The following is a 19,904-nucleotide window of genomic DNA, read 5'->3' on the forward strand; positions in this document are numbered from 1 at the left end:
TATTCTGTTTTTTTTAAGCAAATTATATTTAAGAAAAGTACAAGATGCATGAATAAGAGCAGTGTGTTTGAAGAATGTGGCATTGATGTGTTCAGCCATTTGTCAAGGTGACCACATACTCGTAACTACATGTTTAGGAAAGCTGATGAATAAATGCAAATAAATATTTTCCATCATTTACACATTAAGCTACTTTTTTGTGTGGGTGAGTTTGTGTAGCTGTATTGCAGACATTGAATATAAATGCGATGCTATTTACTGTATATACAGTCCTGGAGGAAAAACAAAATATATCAAAAAATAAAACAGTACAAAAAATGTGTTAAGCATAAAATAGACACATTAGAAAACAACACTTTTTTTTTAACATTTTAATTTAATCAGGAATTTAACATTTATGCTATCAAACTGTCTTAAGGCAGTCAAGTTAAAACAACTTTCATTTGCAGTTTACACGGAGTTCACAGAGGTGTACATAGGGTTCACAGTGCTATACACCATACTCTTCAGGGCTGATGTAGCTGGCTCCTTGGGGATAGTTGAGTACAAATGGTATATGTCAGACTGGGGGGGGAAAAAATAAACTGTATTATCTATTAACTTATATGACCAGTAGATTTAATGTTACCCTTGTGACTAGAGGTGGGAAGTAACAAAGTACAAATACTTGTAAGGTATCTGTATTTTACTTAAGCATTTATTTTTCTAACATCTTTTCACTTTTACTCCTTACATTTTAACACAACTAACACTTTCTGCTTCTTACATTTTCAAAACAGGCTTGTTACTGTTGTTTTAGGACATTTGAGGGGAGTTATTATTTCACATTACTACATTTACTGTATTTTTGCATTATTTATAGCGCCATAGGGGTTAAAGTGGGCCAGTGCTTTTTATGGCAAAACACCGGGACAAGTGCAGATGGGCACAAATTGTGATCATGGTACTTCAGCATCTAGCTAGCTATAGAAGAGGAGTGAGGATAAGGGTATAATATTTTTTATGAGGCAGATAATTTCAGATGTACAGAGCCTTGCAAGGGACATGGGAGAAAAAAAACAAAAAGATGTACTTTTGCAAGATCTTGCAAAAGTTTTGCGAGAGATTGAGAAATGCTTTCCCCCCCTGCATTTATTGTACTTGATATTGGAGCTTCAAAGTACTTCAGGTGGTAGTTAATGAATTCAACCAAAACTGCCAGGTCAGAGTACTCCTTGTGACGACTCTGCCTGCTTACACTAAGAACTGTCTTTAGAAATCTTTAATTATAAAAACTCTGTGTACTGCCAAGCACTGATTTAATGTTGTCATATTTAGGCGAAGCCGCAAGTGTTTGTCTTCCATCGCTATGGTTGATTCCAAGGTCTCAGTACTGACCTGGAAGTGCATGGACTTGTGGGACCTCACAGAGGTAACACGAGATCTCACAAAATTTTTGCAAATGTACATCTTGTTTCTTTTTTTTTCTCCACTGTCTCCAATGTTAATTTCTTTAACACTTCTGCTTAAGAATGTCCATACCTTTGCTACCTCTGCTTGTGACAGACTTACTTCATTTTTTTGAAGTTGCTGTCCATCTTCTTGAGTAGAATCTGCAACTGAAAAGGAAAATCTTAAATGCAAAGCATGTTATAGAAAAAGGTTTTTGAGGTTTTATAGAACTTGCCATTAAATTGTATCGTTTACATTCTTACAAATAAGGATACAAAGAAGCTCACCTGGATCAGCAGCAGGTACTGAGGTGAATATAGAGTATGATTGCTCGTTTCCTGGAGGGGACTAGTTTGAAAAAACGAAATAAGGCAGAAGTGAGAGGATAATTATTGAAGAGATGATGGGAAACTTGGAATAGTGAAAAAAATTATTTGTAACAATACATTTAACCTGATACCCTTATAATACACATACTGGAAATTGGCCCCATAAAGAATTTGGACACTTCAACACCAAACTTCTGTGATGTTTCATATGGAACTTAATGAAATTCTCCCGGCTGGAGATTTTAACTGGTTGCCTTCTGTTCCTCAGAGAGTTTAAGTCTATGTCTACAAAACTAATTGTTGAGTCTGTGTTTCCACAGGCCCTGCTAGTTTAGAGACTTATTCCTCATGAAGAACGAAAAACAAGACAGAACATCTTCAACCGGTCTTTTACTCGCTAGAAAGGAAAGGCTTGGTCAGAACCAGGCTGTGAAGCTAAATGCTCCTCACCTGTCTCCAGACCAACTCCTTCCAAGAGCAGCTCTCCTCGTAGTCTTTTATTCCCATGACAGTTACAGTTTACACAATACAACACAACCCATATGGAAAAGAAATAGTAAAAACTTATATGTGATTACTCATGAAAGTGGCCACTTTCTCATTACTTTCATATATTTTTTTAGTAAGTATCCAAAGCATACAAGTTTCATTATATAATTTTTCAAGGGATCTTATATCTGTTTTCACACGTATATGCTTTTCATACAAGTTTCACACAAGACAGATACAAACTTAACAAGATTTATATATATCTTTTCCATATGGGAAGCACCTCCCACCGAAAAACCCCCCAATGGTTCTAAGACAAGGCACTGTGTGTGTGTGTATGTGTGTATGTGTGTCTATGTGCGTGTGTGTATGTGTGTCTATGTGCGTGTGTGTGTATGTGTGTCCATGTGCGTGTGTGTGTGTGTGTCCTCCTGATCACAACATCCTTGGTCATAAGGGGGTAATCTCCCCACACCCAGTATATGGTTCAATTCCTGTATTGGTACACCATACACAACAGGTGAAGCCATAAAAGGGCAGGAAGTTTACCAAACAACAAACAGAATCTTCACATGGGATGTGTCTGTAATAAAACGCTACAGCCTCCTCCCAGAACCTCGAGAGGCTGGGGAGGGGGTCAGACAAAGGAATGCCTTTGATCCTATAGTTTGAACTAAGACTTTACAAATTTAAGAAACACAATGACAACATTCAACAATTTGACTTAACACTAATTTACAGCTAAAACTCACCCAAATCTTAAATGCCCAGAGAATTATTTATTTTTAACTGAGACTCTGGTTTGTGTTAAATTCCAGTTCTTTTGGATTCTTTTAGGGCCAAGAAAGACACGGCTCAAAAGTGGTCTTTTTACTTTAAAAAATGATCTTTATTTTACATATCCGGGATATGGAGACCTGTGCACAAAACACACAACCCCAGGTCTGAAGCACAAACGGAAGCCTAGTTATTTATATACTTGCTCTCTACGTCACACCACACTTTCTAGCTGCAAAAGCTCGCTCTGCAAAAGCATGTAATTTCCTGTCAGCCCGCAACCTAGTTTTACACTGAAGTCTGGGCCTCTCCAATATAATCAGCATATAAGCATTTAAGATTATATTTATTACTAGAGATGGCACGATACCACTTTTTTATGTCCGATACCGATACCGATATCATAAATTTGGATATCTGCCGATACCGATATGAATCCGATATAGTGTTTTTTAATCAACAAAACTGTTTTTTAAATATCTTGCTGCATTTTGTATAAGTTCATACTCAAGTTTAAAACAACAACTACACTAAAGCTATTCTGTTATACCTGTATGCAAAAAAAAAATATTTCATAGTTCAGCAATACTGATCAATCTGATAAACTTAAACCTACACCATCCTCCCTATTCTGGTATTTTAAAGAGTACTTAGCATAAATATTAAGCAACCTAACTAATAGGGTTCCAACTCCCAGCAACAACAAAAATAAATAAATAAAAAATAGGGAACCACCCCTCACGCTCCACCTCATGATGCTTAATCGACGTAATCAACCTTAATTTGATGCAGTGTGAAAAAAAATGCACAGAAATCAATTCTTTTTCAAGAAATATTAAATAGATTCAACATCTTTCTTCAACAAAATTGCAGACTGCACAGATGGTACCTTCCCAAAGGAAAAAGTACTATAGCTTACTAGGGTATATTAGACTTAACAGTTACTATATGCAGTAATGGACTTCTATACATTTTACATCAGATTAAAACTTTGGGTGTAAGATTCAGATAAATATTAAATAATTAAAAGCGAGACATTTTAAATGAGAATAAGAAAGAAAAGTATGTCTTTGTGCCCCCTTTTCCCTGTTCATGCCCTATCGGCCCCCCTGGCTAAACTTTGCTAGATCCGCCCCTGCACAGTTACAGCCGTCAGCTGCATAGAAAAAGATCCTGGTGTAGAAAGTAATATTAAATAAATTCTAACAACAGCTGATCAAGCTTAAACGTGCTGCTGTTGTTTAGCCGATGGTTTCCTCTTTCTGGTGCAAAGTGGGCCAAAAGCAAACAAGAGAGACGGAGTCGCGACAGAAAAGCCGATCAGCTGATCGTTAAGCAGTTTCATGATTGAAGTAGCAGCCGGAGAGCAAGAGGCAGTCGCTCGTTAAGCTTAAGCAGGAATGCTTTACAAACATTCAGAGATGGACTTACACACTTGCTTTACTTCTCTCGGGATAACTTTGTCGGAGATGAAATGCTGGGTTGCTAGTGAAGCTCCAAATGCTATCCAGACCACCGACAGGTCCCGCATGCCACAGCCGCTCTATCACGTGATGCATACTGCTCCGACGTGCTAACGTTCTGAGGTGAGTTACGGCGTGTTGCAAGTTTTGTGAGGTGCTTTCGTGATATTTAATGGATCGGATTACATTTTTTATTTTTCTCCGATATCCGATCCAGTAATTTAGGTCAGTATCGGACCGATACCGATACGTAATATCGGATCGGTCCATCTCTATTTATTACCTAACATTTGGAAATGATATCAGTGGCTACTGTGTGGTAGCTGCAGTTAGACAACTGAAGCTCCAAAATCAAGACCACAAATAGTGTTTAAATGAACTTTTAACCATTTCTGTGATCAAGCTTTCTCTCGGGATTTATGGAACTATAACTGGAATAGAATCAGCTCCACATCACTGTTGTAGAGCTGGCATGGAAATACTTTTATGATGCGTTTATCAAAATTATAAATAAACGTGCCCATCTGACTGCCAAAACAGTCCTTGCTTTCTCCTCAGCTATCCAGTATCCTCAAAAAAAGGGATGTTGCCTAGGCTCAGGAGAGAAAAAATTAATCTGAGGCAAACTTTCTGATTTTTAGACCGCTCACAAATCATTCAGACTCCTTAATTACAATTTCATTGTAATGGCAAATTTCTGTCCCAAACTTTGAAAAAATAATTCTTCCACTTCTTAATGTGAGCTCTCCAGGTTTATTTCTGACTGACAAAGCTATCATATCACGATGTCACGCTCAAAAAACTGTTTGCTGTACAGCACACATTTCCAGTGCTGTGCTGGCTCATTCTATCCCCCTACCACACATGTGCCGTACAATGTTCATCCTACCTCACACAAATTGACATGCAGCATATATTTCCCTCATAACATCTTATACAAATCAAACATGTAACATAATAACCCAAACAATGCAAAAAATGTTCTTCTATGGATTGACTCTAATAATTACTGAGTGTGGAAATCGTGTACATCACTGATCTCTGTTTGTGCATACTGGAGGTATTTCCCCTCCTTGTTATGATTAGTGCTGGGGTCATGACTCAAAAAACCAAAACAAAAGTATTACACTGAACAGTTTTCTTAAAAGCAATGCTTTACTTTTTTAACTACTCCAAAGAGAGAACAATTAATTAAACTATTCTTTACATCCCCTCTGCGAATCGCTATCTTATCGTGGTGGAGGGGTTTGTGTGTCCCAGGGATCCCAGGGGCTATGTTGTCTGGGGGCTTTTGCCCCCTGGTAGGGTCTCCCATGGCAAATTGGTCCTGGGTGAGGGACCAGACGAAGAGCGATTCAGAAGACCCCTATGAACAGTTCACCCTGCCCGGAATAGGGTTACCGGGGCCCCGCCCTGGAGCCAGGCCCGGGAACGGTGCCTGAGGGCGAGCGTCTGGTGGCCGGGCCTTAGTCCATGGGGCCCGGCCGGGCACAGCCCGAAAAAGGGACATGGGCCCATTTTCCTGCAGGCCCACAACCTGCAGGAGGCACCGTAGGGGTCGGGTACAATGTGAGCCGGGCGGCGGCCAGGAGTGGAGGACCTGGCACACCGATCCCCGGCTACCAAGACTGGCAAGTGGGACATGGAATGTCACCTATCTGGTGGGGAAGGAGCCTGAGCTAGTCCGTGAGGTTGAGAGGTCCCGGCTAGATATAGTGTGGCTGTGTCCCAATTAAGAGACTGCACGCTTGAAGTACGCGCACTACGCGTACTACGTACGGTGCGTACTATAAGTACGAGAAGTGCGGAAGTGAGAGGCTTGTAAAATGGGACGGTATACGCTTCGTCGCGCTGTTCAGGTTGCCTAGCAACCATGATACTAACCGCGAGACACGTTACATACAGCGTTGTTTGACAGAAATGAAGGAGAAAAATGTTTTGTTAGTCATTCATTTTTGTCATGACATCACTTTGATTAGTTGAGTATCTGAGGCTGAGACCACAGGACTGTAAAACATGATTGTTGGGCTTCATTTCTGTGCTGAACAGTCATTTAAGATTAGTTAGTAAATAACAATTAGTTAATATTGTTCATGAGACTAAAGTCATCTCACTGTGGCAATGTAAATATAATATGGCCAATATTATTATGATATATATATATATATATATATATATATATATACAGTGGGGCAAAAAAGTATTTAGTCAGCCACCGATTGTGCAAGTTCCCCCACTTAAAATGATGACAGAGGTCAGTAATTTGCACCAGAGGTACACTTCAACTGTGAGAGACAGAATGTGAAAAAAAAATCCATGAATTCACATGGTAGGATTTGTAAAGAATTTATTCGTAAATCAGGGTGGAAAATAAGTATTTGGTCAATAACAAAAATACAACTCAATACTTTGTAACATAACCTTTGTTGGCAATAACAGAGGTCAAACGTTTACTATAGGTCTTTACCAGGTTTGCACACACAGTAGCTGGTATTTTGGCCCATTCCTCCATGCAGATCTTCTCGAGAGCAGTGATGTTTTGGGGCTGTCGCCGAGCAACACGGACTTTCAACTCCCGCCACAGATTTTCTATGGGGTTGAGGTCTGGAGACTGGCTAGGCCATTCCAGGACTGTCAAATGCTTCTTACGGAGCCACTCCTTTGTTGCCCGGGCGGTGTGTTTTGGGTCATTGTCATGTTGGAAGACCCAGCCTCGTTTCATCTTCAAAGTTCTCACTGATGGAAGGAGGTTTTGGCTCAAAATCTCACGACACATGGCCCCATTCATTCTGTCCTTAACACGGATCAGTCGTCCTGTCCCCTTGGCAGAAAAACAGCCCCATAGCATGATGTTTCCACCCCCATGCTTCACAGTAGGTATGGTGTTCTTGGGATGCAACTCAGTATTCTTCTTCCTCCAAACACGACGAGTTGAGTTTATACCAAAAAGTTCTACTTTGGTTTCATCTGACCACATGACATTCTCCCAATCTTCTGCTGTATCATCCATGTGCTCTCTGGCAAACTTCAGACGGGCCTGGACATGCACTGGCTTCAGCAGCGGAACACGTCTGGCACTGCGGGATTTGATTCCCTGCCGTTGTAGTGTGTTACTGATGGTGACCTTTGTTACTTTGGTCCCAGCTCTCTGCAGGTCATTCGCCAGGTCCCCCCGTGTGGTTCTGGGATCTTTGCTCACCATTCTCATGATCATTTTGACCCCACGGGATGAGATCTTGCGTGGAGCCCCAGATCGAGGGAGATTATCAGTGGTCTTGTATGTCTTCCATTTTCTGATGATTGCTCCCACAGTTGATTTTTTCACACCAAGCTGCTTGCCTATTGTAGATTCACTCTTCCCAGTCTGGTGCAGGTCTACAATACTTTTCCTGGTGTCCTTCGAAAGCTCTTTGGTCTTGGCCATGGCGGAGTTTGGAGTCTGACTGTTTGAGGCTGTGGACAGGTGTCTTTTATACAGATGATGAGTTCAAACAGGTGCCATTCATACAGGTAACGAGTGGGGGACAGAAAAGCTTCTTACAGAAGACGTTACAGGTCTGTGAGAGCCAGAGATTTTCCTTGTTTGAGGTGACCAAATACTTATTTTCCACCCTAATTTACGAATAAATTCTTTACAAATCCTACCATGTGAATTCATGGATTTTTTTTTCACATTCTGTCTCTCACAGTTGAAGTGTACCTCTGGTGCAAATTACTGACCTCTGTCATCATTTTAAGTGGGGGAACTTGCACAATCGGTGGCTGACTAAATACTTTTTTGCCCCACTGTATATATACACATATATATATATCACTGACTTTCAGCTTGTTGTGTTTGTGGATATATGACTGACTTTAATTATTAAACATTCGCACATAAATAAGTGATGTCATATTCAGTACTTTTGACAGTTCACTCTTCGGCCGCTCCATCTTATTAGGGAAATTCCATATACATAAATGTACATTTCAAAACTCAACCCCATCATTTAATTTGTTTTTGATTGAAATTGAATATTACTTAAACTCTCTTAAATTAACGTCCAATAAAAAAGGTTTATCATTGATTGAAATTCATTCAGAAATGTTTAAGGAATGAGCTGTCACAACTTTCAAGTACAAAGTTGTTATGAAGTCTGTCACATTCCCCCCCTTTTTTTCTTTTTTTTATCCTTTATTTATTTATCCTTCTTATTTCATTGTACTGTATATTGTTACTCTTATTTGCCTTGTATGTCTACTGTACAAACTGAACTGGAATGACTGACTGTTCGCTTTATAAGTTCAATAAAGTTTGGAAAAAAAAAAAAAACCTCTTCGGCCGCTCCCTTCTGTCGTATTTTGCGGCAAAATTATCCACACCCACCGCTGCGCTATGAATTGTGGGATATATGGGACCACGAAGCGTGCACCGGACCACGCTTGATATTTGGGGAGATCGACGGCGCATTTGGAGTATGCATTTGAAGTACACTTCGAATTGGGACAGCCGTCGTCGCGTGGCAGTGACGTAACCGCACTTAAAATGCGTACTTCAAGCGTGCAGTCTCTTAATTGGGACACAGCCTCAGGCTCACCTCAACGCATGGCCTGGGCTCTGGAACCAGTCTCTTGGAAAGGGGCTGGACTCTGTCTCAGTCTGGAGTTGCCCCTGGTGAGAGGCGGTGGGCTGGGGTGGGTATCTTGGTATCCCCTCGGCTTGGTGCTGGTATGATGGGGTTTCTCCCAGAGGAGGAGAGAGTTTGTTCCCTTTGCCTTCGGGTCAGGGAAGGTAACATTTATGCCAAGCGGCAGTTCAGAGTACCCAGCCTTCTTGGAGTCCCTAGGTGTGGCACTGGAGGGTGCTCCTCCTGGGGACTCTGTTGTCCTACTGGGAGACCTCAATGCTCACATGGGCAATGACAGCAAGACCTGGAAGGGCGTGATTGGGAGGGACGGCCTCCCGGATCTGAACCCTAGGCCACAGGTCGATGATCTATTTCGTAATCGTATCAACAGGCCTTAAGCCATATGTTTTGGACACTTGGGTAAAGAGAGGGGCTGAGCAGTCGATTGATCACCACCTGGTGGTGAGTTGGATCAGGTGGCGAGGGAGGACGCTGGACAGACCTGGCGCACCCAAATGTACAGTGAGGGTGTGCTGGGAACGTCTAGCAGAGGCCCCGGTCCGCGAGATCTTCAATGCACACCTCCGGCAGAGATTCAACAGCATTCCGAAGGAGACTGGGGACATTGAGTCCGAATGAACCATGTTCAGCATCTCCATTGCCAAAGCGGCTGCACTGAGCTGCGGCCGCAAGGTGGTTGGTGCCTGTCGTGGTGGTAATCCCCGAACCAAATGGTGGACACTAGAGGTGAGGGGAGCCACCAAGCTGAAGAAGGAGTCCTACTGGGCTTGGTTAGCCTGTGGGACTCCGGAGGCAGCTAATACCGACAGGCCAAGCGGAATGCGGCACGGACGATGGCTGAAGCAAAAACTCAGGTGTCGGAAGAGTTTGGCAAGGCCATGGTAAAAGACTTTCAGACTGCCTCGAAGAGATTCTGGCAAACGAAGTTCTATTTGCACTATAATGCAGTTGTTTCTATTCTTGATGGAGTATGCATTTTACCATCACACTCTTGTCCATTTGTTCAGCAAAAATAAAAGTAAGGTCCAAATCTGAATTGTAGACTTTGTCACTATCGTCCACCTCTGACACATGGACTGAAATCAGCTGATTATAGTATAAGTGGCACCTTTAATCAAATTTAGTGGCAAGCAGAGTAGCAATTCAAAGGTACAACCAGTTCTCTGCAAGAAGTGATTCCCATCCCTACTCATAAATGTTATCTGAAAATACATGTGACTGCTCACAGTTTAAAATTTCTCTAGCTACAAAGCCTATTAATAGTGCAAACATGTCATTCCATTGACACTACGTGAATTTCAGTATTTTGAAAGGGGTTAAAGGATTTTTTTTTTTTAATTACTTCAAAAAGTACCCATCTGCCACAGCTTGAAGTGTCCAGATACTTTTCAGAGCCACTAACTCAGAATGTTATATTGAGAGCTTTTGTTTTTAATTACCACTTCTCCAAGATGTGTTGTGTTCATTAAGCCATCTACAATTGAAAGTAAAAAAAAATAGTATAAACATAAACATAGTATATATTATAGGTAAGAATTGCAAAAAGCTTAAAGTCACTTAGTGTTTACATTACCAGTGCAGTGGGCTTGTGAGCTACAAGAAAAAACAACCAGACAGTTATTTTCATGGACATAATACAGAAACCATTGGAAACAGTTGCAGAAAAGGTTAAAGCATGCCTTACCTGCTGGTAACAGAATTTACTGGAACTATTAAAAAAAAAAAAAGAAAACATAAAAGTAATTGCTGATCAAACAACTTTCATGATCCATAAGGAAATATTGGAGAAAAGAAATACTAAAGTAAAACTAAACAAACCATTTCTGATCAGTAGACACAGAAGCTTAAGTTTGAAGTCATATGAGTCATATGAGATGTAATTTAGGCTTGAGATATTTACTTTGGAATTATAATGCTACAACAAGCAAAACTATGAGCTTCCATGCCCAATCCAATTTTCCATCTGACTCGACTGCACATGATATCATAGCTATATTAAATTGAGAAAATAAATAAAGCAGATAAAAAGCTCACATATATTTATTTATTATTTCTAACTTGTCTATGCAAATCCTGAAAATGAACTAGAATTTTTTTTTGTAAAAATAAAAGTGGAAAAACCTTGATACAATTTGCATTTAAAATAATTTTTTCTAATTCTCAATTTTGTGTAAGAAAAGCAGCATCAATGTTTAAATAAAAAATGTATTTGAAGATCATTAAAAGATAAATAAAAGTAAACAGCATTTCTCACCAGTTCTTTTCAGATTCCTCACAAGTACACATCCCAGTAAGACAACACCCACAGCAACTCCACAACCAGTTGAAACCACCAGTTTCCATATCAGTACATCTGTTTTGCAGCACAAGAGGTCATAAACAAGAAAATCTTACTTTTTCAGTTGCACAAAACTAAGACTGAGACAAAGCTGAGATGGTGACTGAGACAGTGAAACCAACCATTAACAAATTGTTTACCATAGATAATGGAGTAACCATTTCTAAGATGATAATTTGAAATGTTGGTTACATTTTAAAATCCTATGTACAAGTTTTGCAAACAACAAAGTTATTTGCATCCATTTACCTTTACCTTGATTTTTTAAAGTAACCATTTCAAACTATTTACAGAACAATCAGCTGTTCTGCATTCAATAAGATGCCACACAAATTATTTGTGCCACTCCAAAACAATAATTTCTGTCCACTATAAAGGAGAACATCACAGCCTGATACCTGCAGGCCTGACAGCAGCAGGTGTATCACTCCTTTTTCTACCTGGAGACAGCAGTCGCCTCATTACTCTGACACACAACACAAAACTATCCACAACACTACACACTAACTACACAAGACAACACATTAATTACACACTCCAAACACGCTAAGTTACAAATCTCTCACATCTCAAAACTCGCTCTCTCTCTTTTTCTGCTCTTTCTCGCTCTCTCGCTCTCTCTTTCTCTCACCGTCACTCCTAAAACGTCCTCTGTTTTTTTGTGGGGTCCTAAGCAGAGAGCGCTTGCTAGCGCTGTCCTTAGACAGTGAACGTGACGAAACTATTGAGGAAAAAACGCTGCGTATATATTGTTTATCATGACTCTGATTTTACGTGGTCTATCAACGCAATTTACAGACTGGTATATATCACCTTGTTGCTTTGTCTTTAAGTGGTCATGTGATTGGCTTACCACGACTACTTTATTCTTCCTCAGTCAAACAGCAGCACTCATGCCATTGTTTTGCCCCCTTAGCTCCAGGTGTTGTAGACAGTGATCGTGATTATCGTCTGTGGGAGCGCGCACAGCTGCTTAAAGCTGTAGCGTCCAGATTACTTACGTAGTCAGTTACTTCCGTGCAACTGATATAAGGTGCGGTAAGCTGAACACAGCTTCAACCGTCTGTTTGTTGAAAATAGTAACGCACCGTGTTTTCTTGTTAGTAACTGTAACAACGTTGTAACGATAGGAATGGTAATTAGTTAGATTACTCGTTACTGAAAAAAGTAACGCCGTTAGTAACGCCGTTATTCCCATCACTGATCCTATGTGGAACAGTAGTGGACAAACTAGAAAATAATATTACATTGTCACAATGACATACGTTCATGACAGATACCTGTGTGAACTTTGTGCCCAGATGTTTTGTTACCAGGTCTGACAGTGGTTAAATCTGTGGTTCTTCCATCCTTTGAAATTGTCCCTAAACACAAATTTAAGACTGGAATGTTACAGCAGGAAACATCTGTGATTAGCATACTGTATAAATGTATAATGAGGTAGAATAGAAAGTCACTCACTTTTAGTTTCTTTTATTTATTGTTAATAAAAACAATGACATTTGTAAATCTTTGCATTTAGTTTTTATCTAAAGCTTACGCAGCATTATAACTTTTTTGGATTTTGGGTCATAAAACAAAGATAAATTCAGATCTGTCAGTGTTTTGTAATTAGATAACATTTATGTGGCACTAGTGTTTTAAAAACAGAGTAGTGGACAAACTTGAAACAAACAAAAAAACAACAACAACAACAACAAAGATAACAAAAATACCAAAAAAAGAAAAAAGAAATGTCACGCTGTCCCAGTAAAATATTTTAATGAAGGATACCTTTATCAACTGTCTCCCCAGATGATACTGTACCAGGATTGAAGGTTGTCAAATCTGTGGTTCTTTTATTCTTGAGATTTGCTCCTAAATAAACATTTTAAAGTGAAATGTTATAGCTCAAAATATCTGTGATGAGGATACTGCATAAATGTATAAATGAAAGAAAAGAAAGTCATTCACTTTGTACTGTATTCATTTGGTTGTGAATAAAATACAGGCGGATAAGATTAAAAAAATTATTGCATTCTGGATTTATTTATATTTTTTTGTAAATTTGAAAACAGATAGGTTTATACCTGTTATTTTATGTGATTACATAACATGTGGAACAGTAGTGGACAAACTAGAAAATAATATTACAGGCACACTGTAACAATGACATATGTTCATGATAGATACCTAGAAAGTCCATTTCTACATCCTTGCATTTTCTTTTTATTTACATCTTTATACAGAATCAGAACTTCTGTAAATTTGGTTTTGTAAAACAAAGATTTAATTAGAACAGTTACTGTTGTGTAATTAAATAATATTTACTGTATGTGACACTAATGTTTGTAAATTAGAATAGTGGACAAACTTAAAACACATTATGTTTTATGATGATGATGATGTTTTATCAGGAATGATGGTTGTTAAATCTCGTCGTGCTTGCATCCTTTGGATTTTCCACTGAAGTCACATTTAAAACTGAAATGTTACGATACACAACATCTGCTGTTATGATATTGTATGAATATTTCAATTCCAATTTTATTTTTAGAGCACCAAATTACAAAAACAGTTGCCTCAAGGCACTTTATATTTTAAGGTAGACCCTAAAATTATACAATATATAATGTGTTATATATTGTATTATATAATGTATTATTGTATATGTCCAATATATAATAGGGTAGAATAGAAAATCACTTACTTTGTACTTTAATGGTGGACATGTTACTGTATGGAGATGTTAACTCTCCAGACCGTGCAGTGTAAGAACATTTCAGTTTAATTTCAGCAGGTGATCTGAGATGTGCCAACTCCAGCAGTTTGGTAGCTGTCAGTGTCATTAGGCAGGAAAACTTGTTGACTATCCCTCCACTCAAAGTGTAGAAATCACATTCAGGCACAGAAACAGATGGGGGAGTCTCACAGTTGAGTGTGACTGAGTCTGTCTCTGTGATCACCAGTCGATAAACGATGAGTTTAGGTGGAAGAGGAGCTGAAGAATTGCAGCATTAATTAACATTAGGATTATACAGTGGGGCAAAAAAGTATTTAGTCAGCCACCGATTGTGCAAGTTCCCCCACTTAAAATGATGACAGAGGTCAGTAATTTGCACCAGAGGTACACTTCAACTGTGAGAGACAGAATGTGAAAAAAAAATCCATGAATTCACATGGTAGGATTTGTAAAGAATTTATTCGTAAATCAGGGTGGAAAATAAGTATTTGGTCAATAACAAAAATACAACTCAATACTTTGTAACATAACCTTTGTTGGCAATAACAGAGGTCAAACGTTTACTATAGGTCTTTACCAGGTTTGCACACACAGTAGCTGGTATTTTGGCCCATTCCTCCATGCAGATCTTCTCGAGAGCAGTGATGTTTTGGGGCTGTCGCCGAGCAACACGGACTTTCAACTCCCGCCACAGATTTTCTATGGGGTTGAGGTCTGGAGACTGGCTAGGCCATTCCAGGACTGTCAAATGCTTCTTACGGAGCCACTCCTTTGTTGCCCGGGCGGTGTGTTTTGGGTCATTGTCATGTTGGAAGACCCAGCCTCGTTTCATCTTCAAAGTTCTCACTGATGGAAGGAGGTTTTGGCTCAAAATCTCACGACACATGGCCCCATTCATTCTGTCCTTAACACGGATCAGTCGTCCTGTCCCCTTGGCAGAAAAACAGCCCCATAGCATGATGTTTCCACCCCCATGCTTCACAGTAGGTATGGTGTTCTTGGGATGCAACTCAGTATTCTTCTTCCTCCAAACACGACGAGTTGAGTTTATACCAAAAAGTTCTACTTTGGTTTCATCTGACCACATGACATTCTCCCAATCCTCTGCTGTATCATCCATGTGCTCTCTGGCAAACTTCAGACGGGCCTGGACATGCACTGGCTTCAGCAGCGGAACACGTCTGGCACTGCGGGATTTGATTCCCTGCCGTTGTAGTGTGTTACTGATGGTGACCTTTGTTACTTTGGTCCCAGCTCTCTGCAGGTCATTCGCCAGGTCCCCCCGTGTGGTTCTGGGATCTTTGCTCACCATTCTCATGATCATTTTGACCCCACGGGATGAGATCTTGCGTGGAGCCCCAGATCGAGGGAGATTATCAGTGGTCTTGTATGTCTTCCATTTTCTGATGATTGCTCCCACAGTTGATTTTTTCACACCAAGCTGCTTGCCTATTGTAGATTCACTCTTCCCAGTCTGGTGCAGGTCTACAATACTTTTCCTGGTGTCCTTCGAAAGCTCTTTGGTCTTGGCCATGGCGGAGTTTGGAGTCTGACTGTTTGAGGCTGTGGACAGGTGTCTTTTATACAGATGATGAGTTCAAACAGGTGCCATTCATACAGGTAACGAGTGGGGGACAGAAAAGCTTCTTACAGAAGACGTTACAGGTCTGTGAGAGCCAGAGATTTTCCTTGTTTGAGGTGACCAAATACTTATTTTCCACCCTAATTTACGAATAAATTCTTTACAAATCCTACCATGTGAATTCATGGATTTTTTTTTCACATTCTGTCTCTCACAGTTGAAGTGTACCTCTGGTGCAAATTACTGACCTCTGTCATCATTTTAAGTGGGGGAACTTGCACAATCGGTGGCTGACTAAATACTTTTTTGCCCCACTGTATCTGTGAACATGAGCAACATGCTAAAAGCATGCATTGCTTGTGTTGATTCTGCATTAAGATGCCATCAGTAATCAGTGCTAAAGCCACTCACTTTGAATGATGATGTTGGAAAAGTTACTGTATGGAGAGTTTGGTGCTCCAGGCTGCGTTGTGTAAAAACAGTTCAGTTTAACAGTAGCAGGTGATTTGAGATTTGCCATCTTCAGCAGTTCGGTTGCTGTCAGTGTCGTTAAGCAGGGCAATTCTTTAACAGTTGCTCCAGTGGAAGAGTAGAAAGAACACTGAGCCATAGGAACAGAGGATGAAGCCTCGCATTTCAGTGTGACTGAATCTGTTTCTGTGATCTCTGATCTGCTCACTGTCAGTTTAGGTTCAGGAAGAGCTGCAAAGTTAAAGAATAACATACATTTAGGCCCATTTATATTTGGACACAATTGTTGATTTTTAGCAGTGTACTGAAAAATATTCCAATTTAGTTATATAATGGGCATAGAGCTGAGTCTGCACAAAATCTGTAGGTGTGTTGGGTATTTGAGGATATGCAGATTCCAAAAGGATGAAGCATTTCAGAGTTTCAGCTCCTTAACATGTGCCACCCTCTTTTTAAAGAGACTAAAAGTAACCGGACAATTGACTCAAAGGCTATTTCATGGGCAGGTGTGGGTAATTCCCCCGTTATGTCCTTATCAACTAAATAGATAAAAGGCCTGCAGTTGATTTGAGGTGTGGTGCTTGTATTTGGAAGATTTTGCTGTGAACAGACAAAATGCGATTAAAGCAGCTCAACATGTGGGTAAAACAAGCCATCCTTAAGCTGTGCAGGAAAAAAAAACCCATCTGAGAAATTGCTACATTATTGTGAGTGGTAAAATTTAGTTTAGTACATCCCGAGAAAGTGAGAAAGCACTGGTAAACTCAGCAACACAAAAAGACCTGGCTATTCATGGAGGACAACGGTGGTGGATGATCACAGAAAAATTTCCATGGTGATGAGAAATCCCTTCACAACAGCCAACCAAGTGAAAAAACACTCTCCAGGAGGAAGGTGTATCGATGTCCAAGTCTAACATAAAGAGAAGAATGTATGAAAGTAAAAAGAGAGAAGTTCACTGCAAGGCGCCAGGCACTAACAAGCTTCAAGAATAGGAAGGCTAGCTCATGATCCAAAGCATATCATATCATCTGTAAAAGACAGGCAGAGGCAGTGGGATGGCTTGGGTGTGCATGGCTGCAAGTGGAACTGAGACACTAGTGTTTATTGACGATGTGACACAGGACAGAAGCAGCAAATGATTTCTGGGGTGTTCAGAGACATAATGTCTGCTTAAATCCAGCTATATGCAGTAAAATTAATTGGGCGGCATTTCATAATACAGATGGACAATAACATACACCCAGAGCAACCCAGGAGTTTATTAAAGCACAGAAGTGGATTATTCTTGAATGGCCGAGTCAGTCACCTGACCTTTGTCCAACTGAGCATGCATTTCACTTGCTGGAGACTAAACTTTGGACAGAAAGACCCACAAACGAACAACAACTGAAGGCTGCTGCAATAAAGGCCTGGCAGACCATTAAAAAGGAGGAAACCCAGTATCTGCTGATGTCCATGAGTTCGACTTCAGGCCGTTATGGACAGCAAAGAGTACCAAGTATTAGAAATTAACATCTTATTTTGAGTTATTAATTTTAGTTGTTGTCCAATTGCTTTTGATCCCCTGTTGTCTCTGCGCACCTATTCTGGAGCTAACTGCATGTGTATGAAGTACGTTAAATATCGATAAAAGTGACTGTCAAAAGCAATATCAAATTCATAGACTGACCTTTGATCTCACAGAAAGAATCTGTTGGAGAAACAATTAGTTAATAAATTAAATAGTTCCAATAGTAATATTAAATTAGAAAGATTAAAAATTCAACTTTACATTTCTATTGAGTGTAGGTAGCAGTATTCACATTTAAACAATATATATGAGAGAAAGTTTAACTTACAGAGAAGGATGACAAACGATAGATGTCCAGTCATGATGAAATCGAGTCACAACTGAACTGGCAGAAATGCCTCCAAAGACTACGTCTACCTGACTTTAACAAACACTCGTCTTTGACACGTCACACACATGTCAGGAAACCAAAGCAGCATCAATATAAAATAACAGCTTCTATAGACCCACAGCATGTTGTATTTTTAGATTGCATTTCATCAGTGCAGACCAACTGCTGCAAAATGTCAGAACCAGTGAAATAAACGAAAAACATAAATGTCAGTCTCAGTTCAACATGAGTGTTACGATACTGCAATATAATATTGTCTGTGTGTTTTTAGCCAGATTAGCAAAAATACTCACAACAAGTCCGTTAAAGGTGTTTTCCTGCTGGGTCAGTGTGGTTCAGGACTCAAAGTTAGTACAGCAGTACAGGTTGTGGTCACAAATTTTGAAGCCATCCTGATAACCTTCTTCCACCAAGGATGTGGAGATCTAACCCTTTTAGACCCAATTAAAATCAAGACACTCAAAAAGATGCTCTGTAAAAGAGTAGAATTCTTGGAACAGAGTTTAATACACCAAATCATATGAACAGCAGGAAAAATACATACAGACATTTAGCAAGAGAAATACATAGCAGAAATCAAGCAAAGCAAAGCCCTGGGGTGTACAGCAGTAGTAATATACCTATAGCTTTTTTTCCCCCCCCCCCCCCCCGAGGGCATCCCCCCCCCCCCCACACACACACACACCCCTCTCCCCCCACACCCCCGAGGGCATTTCCCCCCCTCCCCTATCCCCCGCCGCGTCCATGTGCGTGTGCACGTGCGCGAGAACGGACTTTTTGCACGTGCGTGTGGGTCCAGGGGTCATATGAGTTCACATGTGTTTAATAGCGTATTATTTAATGAAACCATTATGTGTTTTTAATTAAACTCTTTTTAAAGGATTGTATAGGTCTCAGAGTTCTGTTATTTAGACATAGATGATTTAATTGAACTACTTTAGGGGTATTTTAACTAGTTAGGAGCCTTTTGCATTTTCTTCAGTGGTATTTAGGAGCAAATAGTTTTCAAACAGAGGGCCGCAAATAACAGGTATCCCTTTAGAAATAAACAGTGATACTTCTAAAAACCGTGTATTCCCACACAGCATTTAATTTAGCTAGTTTAGGAAGATTTCACTTTTCTAATAGTTTCACAGGCTAATAGTTTTAAATAGAGCACCACAAACAACATGTATCCCTTTAGAAATAAACTGTGATACTTCTAAAAGTACATATTCACACTAGCGCTGTATCAACCTCAATGTGGCTTTAATGCAACTAGTCTTATAATTATCTACTAGTCTGCAACAGTTAGACTCGATGATTACACATAGATGATTTAACTACTTTAGGGGCATTTCACTTTTCTAAAAGTTTCACAGGCCAATAGTTTTAAATAGAGCATCGCAAACAACATGTATTCTTTTAGAAATAAGCTGTGTTTCTTCACAAACAGCTAATTCCCACACTCTGTAACAGTTAGACAGAGGGGGGTACAGTTAGGCTCCCAACAGTCTGTAAAAAAGGTATGAAGCAACAAAAGAGGAGACCTTATCAAGAGCATCCCAGCCCAAAGGTGTTTCTTCACAAATAGTTAATTCCCACACTCTGCAACAGTTAGACTCGATGATTACACATAGCTGATCAAACGCCTGTAGGCCTCACTTTGGTCATTTGAACGCTGAAGGAGATTTGTTCCATAGACACCTTATACTAGTGTTTCCTGCACTACTATGTTCTATTTAAATCCAGATTCCTTTTATAGTTTGCAGTGAAATTTGTTAAACCATT

General features: G+C 39.8%; 1 protein-coding gene across 1 annotated transcript; it reads right to left on the minus strand.

Moving 5' to 3' along the window:
* Positions 1-163: 163 nt before the first annotated feature.
* On the minus strand, positions 164-18,761 carry LOC120746784. The gene is made up of 13 exons (XM_040052274.1): positions 18,072-18,761; positions 17,903-17,923; positions 16,171-16,461; positions 14,145-14,435; positions 13,229-13,312; positions 12,736-12,819; positions 11,372-11,470; positions 10,802-10,826; positions 10,691-10,710; positions 10,557-10,591; positions 1,719-1,779; positions 1,552-1,598; positions 164-564 (listed from the first exon to the last, which is right to left on the minus strand). The coding sequence occupies exons 1-13, from the start codon at positions 18,103-18,105 to the stop codon at positions 451-453; spliced, it is 1,206 nt and encodes a 401-aa protein (XP_039908208.1). The 5' UTR covers positions 18,106-18,761; the 3' UTR covers positions 164-450.
* Positions 18,762-19,904: the final 1,143 nt, after the last annotated feature.

Source organism: Simochromis diagramma, unplaced genomic scaffold, assembly GCF_900408965.1.
Source record: "Simochromis diagramma unplaced genomic scaffold, fSimDia1.1 OVJJ01000389.1, whole genome shotgun sequence".
NCBI lineage: Eukaryota > Metazoa > Chordata > Actinopteri > Cichliformes > Cichlidae > Simochromis > Simochromis diagramma.